General features: G+C 35.7%; 1 protein-coding gene across 1 annotated transcript in view; it reads left to right on the forward strand.

Annotated features, from left to right (window-relative positions):
- The window catches only part of SH3RF1 (SH3 domain containing ring finger 1), a 91657-nt gene extending 85938 nt beyond the window's left edge, over nt 1–5719 (forward strand). The window contains exon 11 of the mRNA XM_014945693.1: nt 3033–5719. Within this exon, the coding sequence (XP_014801179.1) occupies nt 3033–3201 (169 nt within the window). The 3' untranslated portion in view covers nt 3202–5719. The remainder of the gene's footprint in view (nt 1–3032) is intronic.
- Nucleotides 5720–9805: the final 4086 nt, after the last annotated feature.

Here is a 9805-nt window from a genome sequence, read left to right on the forward strand (position 1 = left end):
TATAATAATTTACAAAGAGCAAGAGCAGTGGGTGAGATGCAGCCAAACACATTGGGAATATCAGGAATGAACTTTTAGCAAATACAGTGGCTGCTTGTGGGAAGCTAAAGTATTTTTATTTTTATAATATTAATAATATAATTTTTGTAGCATTAATATATTATCACTAGCTGATGAAAAAGAATTAGGATAATATTTTGAAAATTAACAAAAAATACTGTAAGACAGTAAAAGAAAATAGAAAGAAGAAAAGGCATACTGCAGCTTAGGTGCATGTACAATATTATAGATTAGGTGACCATAAAAGATGTGTAAATTTGACCTTCAGACATTGAAAACATTTGCGAATACTGAATAGGGAGATAAAACAAGGAAGTATTTTGGAAGATTCAAACATGTGGGAATGAACATGTTTTTCCAAACCATAGGTCGCGATTAGTAAATGTGATTATTTTTCTCCAGGGACCTGGCAATGAACTTTTGAGCTGAAGCATAAGCTTTTTACTCTGCATGAAATTGGTAGTTTTGGCAGTACGTTGTAGATGATGAAATAGGTAATGTAAAAATAGATTTTGTTCCATAGCTGAGTGAAGGTGATCTGAATAGACAGCTGTGCGAATGTGTGATGAGTCTGGAACTGATCACCTCTATTTGAGCAAATAGAATTTGTAAAATGAGGCATAAAATTTTATGGCTTGTCGTAAGAAGAGAAGGAGGAGATGTGATTTAAAGGTGCAAAGCCTGATAGGTTTATTCTCATTAATAGCATTTTAACACCAGGACTGTTGTGCTTTGTTTTAGACGTTTGATTACAAGATGGGTATCAAAGTAGTTGGGAAGCTAAAAGTTAACGAGAAGTACTAAATTACTGTAGGGCTGAGGGAGTTCAAAACTGTATGGAAAGCTCAGGAGAACAGTATTTCTCTTAAGTTGGTGATCCCCTAGAGACGTTAAAGAGAAGATGGGTTTTTTAAAGCTGTTGGTTTTAACCCTCAGGAAGCAGCAGCAGAAGGTAGAGAAGGAGCAGACTAGTCATCAGTTCAGGAAAATACAGAGATTACGGACAGACAGCATTAGAAACTGAAACCAAGCATATTTTGAGTCAACTGTTTACAGGGCAGCATTTGGCAGAAGGTAAGCTAAGTAAGGTAGGGATTATTTCTTGAAACCCATTTGTTAATGGGCTTTCTTTTGGGTATAGCTAGTGTTATTTGTGTGTTACATAGTGTGCTGGTTAATTTTCAGCCTGAAAGCAACCTGTTTATTACAGTAATAGAAGTTCTTCATAGCTTTATCGTAGTTCTTTATCCTTTAGTATCTTGTCCTGCTGGAGTAGATGCTATTGTTTTATCTCAAGTAGTTTATAGTCTTACTTAAACTTACAATCTATTAAAAATGTTTGTTTCTTATGTCCTAAATTAGCGTTAAAACCCAAGTTGCCCACAGCAGAAGTTAGTTCAGGCATCTGCCATGCTGCCCAGGTTGGATGAGGAACATTCTGAAGCTGTACACTAATAAATGTTGTAATTAGCTTGGTAACATCTATGAAGCATGAATGTAATAATTCCAGTGCTATGAAATGTGGGGGTTGTTATAACTGAAACAAAGTCATAGTTTATAAGTCACTAATAAATAACATCTGACAACTGATTAACTCCTAATATGATTTGCTATACATAGATTTCCCAAGAGACAAATTATTTACACAGTGCTGCTACTCTTTTCTGTATACTTTTAACTCTAGCGACAGACTTCATTTTTGGTTTATATGTTCTTAAGCAAAATGTACAACTATAATAGAGTATCTCTCTCTGTTTCAGCGTTACAGAATTAACTTGTATTGAGTTATAGTTTGTATTCCATCCATTACTAGAAGTATCCTGTTTGAGGTTTTTTATCATCAGATTGGTAATTTATCTTAACCTATTAAAATAATAATTTATCTTATTTTAAGTTTATTGGGACAATAATTACCTTAATCTATTAAGTAATATTTAATCTTCATGAGTGCAAAGTGTTCTGATTTTAACTGGAAATTAGATTTTGTCCAACAGATCTCCTAGCCCTGCACTTAAGGCTCTTAACCTTAGAAGTTTTGAGTTCTAGTCAGCCATGGATTCTACTTGATTTCAACATGCAGATATTATCAGTTGTGTAACTAGAAACTGAGTTATAATATCTATCAGAAAACTTGATCAAGAAGTTGACACAATTTTCTACAGAGCTGTAACACTTAAATTTCAGGTTGATGTGAACTTAAGCCATGGTAAAAGAGATTGAGGCGTGTTATCCAAATTGAAAAATAGAAGAGTGTAGCCTCTTGTTAATGCGCTTATATTTGAAAAGTGATTTTGCTGTGAAAAACTGAAAAAAACCACCTTTTTTTTTGGTATCAGGTGCTTAAGAAAATTTTTGAGTGAACACTTTAAAAAATGGGGTTTTTTTAATACAGTAGTACACAAATTGTGCAACTGTGTCCAAATAAGATGGCATGCATTCTATTCTGAAAAGTTTCTAAGATAACCAAAAATAATTTTAAACAGCAGTGCAAATGAATAGATTTTGTTACTTGCTTCTTTTTGTTCTGTGCCGTTCCTGAAGAGCCTTCCCTAGGATAAAATCATATTGAACGTACAGTTGTAAAATTATGCCCAGTTACTGCTGTGAACGCTTTGATTATTTTTGAGTCACACTGACTGGAAGAGTCTGCAAATTTATATCCAAAAATATGTTTACAGTTTTCTCCTATTATTTAATCATTGTATGTATTTTTCTAGGAATCTTGGTGGAAAAAAAACTTGATAGGAGATGCATACATTTGACTTAAATTCATTACATTGCTATTGTTATTTTCTGTTCAAGATGTATTTAACTTTTAAGTTATTACATACTTGGCAAACAGTTCCAGGCAGTTTCCTGTTTTGCTAAGTTTTAACATGCACAGGAATATCTTTTAAAGTATTGTGTTTTTTTAAAAAAATGAAAAAAAAAAAGAACTTAATGAATGAAGGTATATTTTTCTCATTACACAGGTACAGGGTTGTGGTATCCTATCCTCCTCAGAGTGAAGCAGAACTTGAACTTAAGGAAGGTGACATTGTTTTTGTACACAAAAAACGTGAGGATGGCTGGTTCAAAGGCACTCTGCAACGAAATGGAAAAACTGGTCTTTTCCCCGGCAGCTTTGTAGAGAACATTTGAGAAGATTCATTCCAAGAGCTTCAAATCATACTGTACTGTAAAATAGCACAAATATTTTACCAGAAAAAGCACAGTCATGAAATATTTTCAAATGACTGTAATGTAAACAAAAATCTACATATTTTTACAGTGTCTATAGCACAATTACACCAGCGAACAAAGAAGATGAAGGCATCTGCTGGTTTTATCACTTTGGATTCTTAAGTGTGATGTGTGCCTTGTACTGTCTGATTTATTATATAGAGGAACTTTTTTTTCCCCAAGTATGTTACATAAATGAACAATTGTTTACAAGGCTGTAACTAATTTATTCTTGTTTTTTAAACTTGAATTTTGTGTAATGGCTAAAATTCTTGTGACTATGATTTTAACAAATTATTAATTTATGAAAGAATAACTAAGGGGAAGCTGGATTCTCTCCTTATGAGCAAGCAATTATATCTGATAAAGAGCCTCCCGTTATCTTCTGGACATTTTTCCCCTGCTGTGTCTGACAGTGGAGTAAGTCTCTGTTTTATGAGTTAATGTTGAGTGGTGGTGATGTGGCGTCAAATAGAATTTGCCAAGTGGGGAAAAAGAAATATGTGTATTTTGTTCTTTGGACAGAGGAAAAAAAAAAAAGTCGGTGTTCTTGAGTCTAGTTCTTCTTCATAAATCACCCAAGTAGAGTAATGTTTCCAGGAGGCAAAGATGTATATGAACAACTTAATAAAATTCAACCATCTCAAGGTTAGGATCATCTCAAGGTTAGGAAGGAAGAAATTTAGGAAAGCCAATAAGAAATTCCCTATACCTTCTGTTTATGTAATAACTTGGCTATTTGAACAAAGCTTGGCTTTGTATATTTGGCCAGTTCTTCGGGCATTTAGCGCTCAGGATCCAACAAATTTGGAAGGAATGTTAAAGCCCAACACTTAGAATTATTATATCTTGAAAACATCTGTTTGATAAGACTGAATATAAAAATAAAATTATAAGTTGTACTTTATGTCTACAAATGCCTAAGAAGTGTAATTTGCTATGTTTTCTTCTCAAACTGATCTGCATGGCCAAGAGATGTTTTAAAATGTCTGAGCAGTAGTGGTGGTAAGTGATGCACTTGTGTTAAAGTAAAAGGCTGTATGAAACACTGTGAAAACTTGACTAACTGCTTAACCATTGCTACTTTGGTATGTTCTGACCTTTTCTTTGTCTTGCATGTGTTACTCAATTCTTGCAGTAATATAACTGTGCATGGTTGGCATTTTCCATTCCAGTTTCCTGTTGCTGGGTTATTTTGCTCTGAAAGTTTCCCAAAAGCCACTTGACCAAAACTAGTGAGCAACTCACCTTCAACCAGAGAAGGTGTCCAGTGTTTGAATCATTAATAAAATATTTTAATGCCCTTGCAGCTGATGGATATACAGAATGCAGCATGCAAGAAAAGTGTTGTTAGTCTTTCAGGGTTTTGTTAGAGATTTGACACTGGTGAACACACACGCTACTCAGCTGAACTTGGGGTTTTTTTTATTATTTTATCATTTGATTATAGCAGTTTAACGGTGATTTTATGCAAGACACTGAGCACAGTCACCTCCAGTTTAATCTGATGTAATTTGGCTGATACTCAGCACTTTAAAAAGGGATGCCAGTAGTGTGATTCAGTGTCTCACAGTACACAGAAACAGTGATGAAAAAGTACACAGTGATGTGTTAAATCCTTATAATTTTAAATTTTTTGAGGTTATACATTGAAAAATATCAAATGTTAATGACAAGGATTTCTTGCAATATCAGGTAGTATCATGATGGTCTTAAAAATAAGAAAAATATATCTATAAATATATATAGTTGGACATGACAGCATTCCCAAATTAACCATCTCTCTGAAACACTGTATAATTCAGTTTTTGTGTTTTTAAAGATTTTTAAATAGTTTACTTGAATATTCATGTAATATATAAAGGTTTTGTGAAATGAATTTTAGTTAGAAAGAAGCTGATATCAGCTTTTGTCAGCATAAATTGGCACTAGTGTGTCATAATATTCTTATTTTGGAAAATTTAGTGCATTTTATATTAAAGACTACTAAAGGTTAATTTTTTTCTATCTCTACTCTCCATATTTTAAACTAAGTGACTAAGGTACCTCTATTAATAGAATTTCATGGTGTAAAGTCAGTTAAAAATCAGCTGTTAATCCGATAGTTCTGTTAGATGGAATACATTTTTAATTGATTTTTTTTTTTAAACATTAAGTAAATGTTTGTAAAAAGGGCTTATTACATAGCAGTGCAACAATGACAAAAACGCAGTTTGTCATGCTTTTTTGTGATCTTTTAGGGGTTATTTTTTGGTTCTGGCTTGGGATTAATTCAGTGTAGAAACAGACAAACCCTGTGCATTTGCTTTGTGTAATTCCATAAAAAAATTTTGTAAGGTATTTTATATCTATGTTTGAAGTCCAGTGAATGTTAAGTGTTTGATTTACTATGTTAAACTTTCAATCCTAATAAATATTTTCTTAGCAAACAGCTAAATCAAAATGTGTATGCAAACATTAAACATAAATTACTTGTAAAGAATTTGACAATAAAATTACCAGAACTTAATTGCAGAAATCATAGGAGGATATTTCTGCTTATAGCGGAAAAAGTCTTCAGATTCCGTGATGTTAGAAGTTTGGAATGATGAATATAAAGCAAAATTCGTAGTGAGAACAGAGGATCTGGCTGATCTTTTCCATCTTCATATTTCTGCAAGTAACTTCAGAAAAGGTGGGTAACTTTCATCTCTGTCTGATCATGACTGACTGGTTTGGTCTTGTCAACAGCATATCAGGTGCATAATAGTTATAAAGTCCTTTTCCTGGAGGACAAAGCGTGTAGCTTAGCCAGTCTGCTGAGTGTATATTAAGGGATAGTCCCCAGCCCTGAGGATGAAGCATCCACATGAACTTTCACTGAGGGCGAAATGTTTGGTGGTCAGAGACTGGTTTGCCCTGAGGGGGTTTGCTGGGCACAGTGGTCAGACAGTAACTGTTGAACTAGGAGAGCTGCTTTATTTGAACGTGGTTACATGTCTACTGTATTAATGTGGCTGCTGGGAAAATGGTAGAAAGTTAATCCTAAAATTGTTTGCAGAAATGTGTAGACTCTGTAAATGTTTCAAAAACTGCAATAGACTCCTTGTTAGTTCAGACTGGCCAGGACCTAGATTCTGCTAGCAGTGAGTGATGCAGCATTAGGTCCTCTCAGTAAAGAAGGAGCATCTAGTCTAACTTCCCTTAATTAAGGGGGGGAGGCAGCATGATTTTTAGGAATGCAGAACAGAGAATACAGAAAACCAGCTTTATTTGTTTTTCAGGATTGTGTTCTGACATCAGTGTATCCATAGGAGAAAAGTACAAACATCACAACTGTGCAGTAGAAGTAAGACTCTTTCTTTGGGTTGGGGTTTTTTTGCTAGTGTAATTATTGAGTAATTCTAATGTGTGTTTTTAACAGTGGGGTTGCCAAAGATGCGTGAAATCCTTTTCACCCTCACTTCATTCCCTCTGCCTTATAGCTGTAATGACAATTATGATAGTTTTGCATAGGCTTACAAACATGCATTCTGAGCATTCTGGCTTTTTTTCACAGGGCTGGCAAAATGTTTTAACTGGCTTGTTCTTTCCAGTAGCTCTAAGCAAATGTGTTTAAAGGTGTATATTGACTGTAATGAAATACAAGAATCTACTTGTCTAGTTAAAAAGATCTGTGTCTGGCATTACTAAAGCTCCTATGGTATAGTCTTCCACATATGTGCAAAATAAATAGGGGTAGCACTGCTTTCTGTAGGACATACCAGTGCACCCATCACCTTTGGATTCTTACTACAAATCTGCAGTATGCATACTTCTCGTATCACTCTCAGGTACTCTTTCCCTGCACTTTGATAACTTGTTAGTGGTAAATCTTACAACAGATTTGAAATTTGACGTGAGCAAAATCAGTGTCTTAATTCTTTTGAATGGCTTATTCATAAGCTGGCATACTTGAAACATTTGTATGTAAAAAAAAAAAAAAAAAGAGCTGAGAATGGTGATGGTGGATGGTGAGGACGAGGGCATTAACGTGGAGAGAGAATGAGAAAAAGAAAAATACTTGGAAGACGTGTATATGGGACCTGAATCTAAGCTAACTCACTTGTGATAGTCCCTCAGTTGCCAGAGTCCAGCTCTGTGAAAGGACCTAAGAGGAACCTGGATGTCTAAGGGTGAAAATGTAGCCCTCGGTCTTCCCTTAGTCTCTTCAGCTTGTATTTGTTGGCTGTTCTGTCTAGAACAACTGCTGCTGTGGTAGGCCCGAGCTGTGGTGGTGTTCTCACATCAGGACACATCTGAAATCCAGAACTAGGCATCTGTATTCCTGAATTACCTGAAAGGCTTGATATGGTGGGTGTGCTTTAAGAATATATATATGTATCACACTGAGTACTGAGTTAAATAGCAACCACAACAGGAGTTGCAGGTTTGCATTAACGAATGGGGTAGTGTCCACTTTCTACATAGTCTATGCATTAGAAATGGTATGGATGCAATGCGTTCTTCTTCCACAGTGTTACCCAAATTGCTTTTACTTTCTAGGAGACAAACTTCGTGAGAGTCAGTAACTTGAAGCTAGCAGTTCCTCTTGAAAACCTGAGGTCTCACCCTTTTGAGCCTCAGTTTCCTCATTTGCCAGACTGATTATTCCTGTTCTTGTGAGGTATGTGGTATTAAGCTTGTTTTGAAAGTAAAGGCTGGCTGATTTTCATGAATTTGCAAGTAGATTCTGGTGGATTGGACCTGCCTCCAAATACTGCAACAGTATTTGGAGGAACCTGCCTCCAAACAGCTGGAGCATCTAAACCTTCCTCTAGAGAAGTCTCCTAGAGACTGATTTCTGTGGGTGAGAGATGTAGCTGATCCATCTGAACAGCTGAAGAGCACTTCGATGAGAATCAGCCCGATACAAGGAACAAAACAAAAATGAATTAGCTATATCCGATCTGCAATGTGCAAAAGCCATTCAAAATGTAGTGTAATGAGCATTTCATGCATGCCTATCAAATCATAGCAGTTACACTCAATATAATACTAGTAGATGTCAGAAATTACTATTTATCCTTTCCTTCTACTGTACTCTTTCCTGTCAGCTGTATTATTTTGCTGAAAAGAGAAGTGGCAAAATCAGTTCTTAACTTCTCTGCCGTTCCTACTCAGGGGAGTAAATAGAATTTAAGCAAATAACATGAGCCCAATTTTCAATTATTCACAGTTAAAACTAGCTTGTAAAAATTCCTCTTAGCACATGTAAATGAATAGCACTCGGCTGCACTCTGCAGCCAGCTCTAATGCCTGTATTAAGGTTCTGTTTACATGGCATCCAGAAACCAAAGACCTTGTGATATTTGCATCTAGTAGTCGTTTAGATCAAAACCAATTCACAAGATGTGTCCAAACACTAGCTACTTTCTAATTTCAGATTGGTGGGAACAGCCTGTACAGGAGTGTAGAGAGTGGAAATTTGACTAGCACAGCAAGAAAAAAAAATGCACTTTAATTACAAAGGCAGAAAGAAAAATGTCAGGATTTTTAAATGTCTGTACAGGTGTTTTCTTATCTTAGGCGGAACTCCATTCCACAGAGCAAATGGACTTTGATTCCCCCCCTCCCCCCCCGCCCCATATCCCCCTTCCCAGAAAGGAAGGCAATATAAGACTTTATTAAAATATCCAGATTCTTTGGCATTAGAACACATGGTTGGACTCTCAATTACTGCAAATCAGTGCTACTTCATTGATTTCATTAAACTTTGCTGGCATACACTGAATATGCCCCCTACTGTTAAATAGTGAAAGAAAATATCTCATCTGCCCTAGAGGAATGAATATGTCTGAAAGAAACTGAGCTGGATAATTTTCATACTTGGAAAATACAGAGCTATTTGGGCAGTGTTATCCTTTTCTCAAAAAAATGCCTGTCCCACTGGTACAGCTAAGGCACTAGATCAAAGATGATGCCGTTTAGCAGCACTGAAAAGCATGGGAGAGCTGTTCACTTTTCAATCAAACCTATAAATTTTCAGATCCACAATTGCAGAGTAGACTTTGGTTTGCTGACAGCTGCTAGCCCCAAAATCTTTTGCGGTTAGTTGCTGCCGTATTTTCTCATGGTGTATCTGTGGATGCTTGGGACAGAAGATGAGTCAGCAGTAGAATGACTTTAAAGTGGTCATCGACTTTGTTCTCCACAACAAGGGATGTGCCCTAGGTCAAATTTCTTATTTCAGCTGGTTGAACTTCTCAATAAGCTGAAGAATGCGGCTCTAAAAAGTTTACAGTTCAAAGAATTTTTCTCCACTGCTCTGGTAGGCAATCTCAGTGTGTCTTTTGAATACACACGGATTGGGAAAATCTGCTTAGTTTTTGTTCCTTATCAAAGTTTTACTCTATGCTTCTGTCCAACTTCTGAGTTTATAGTACACAAGTAACTGTTTTTCCCTGCATTTCACTGAAATTCTTTGCATTCGATAATTTAAGATCTCTGATACACAGCAGAGCTTTTTTACAAGGATGAAATTTAATAGCTTTTCAAAAAAAAA

The sequence above is a fragment of the Calidris pugnax genome, unplaced genomic scaffold (genome assembly GCF_001431845.1).
Source record: "Calidris pugnax isolate Ruff unplaced genomic scaffold, ASM143184v1 scaffold15, whole genome shotgun sequence".
In the NCBI taxonomy this organism is placed as follows: domain Eukaryota; kingdom Metazoa; phylum Chordata; class Aves; order Charadriiformes; family Scolopacidae; genus Calidris; species Calidris pugnax.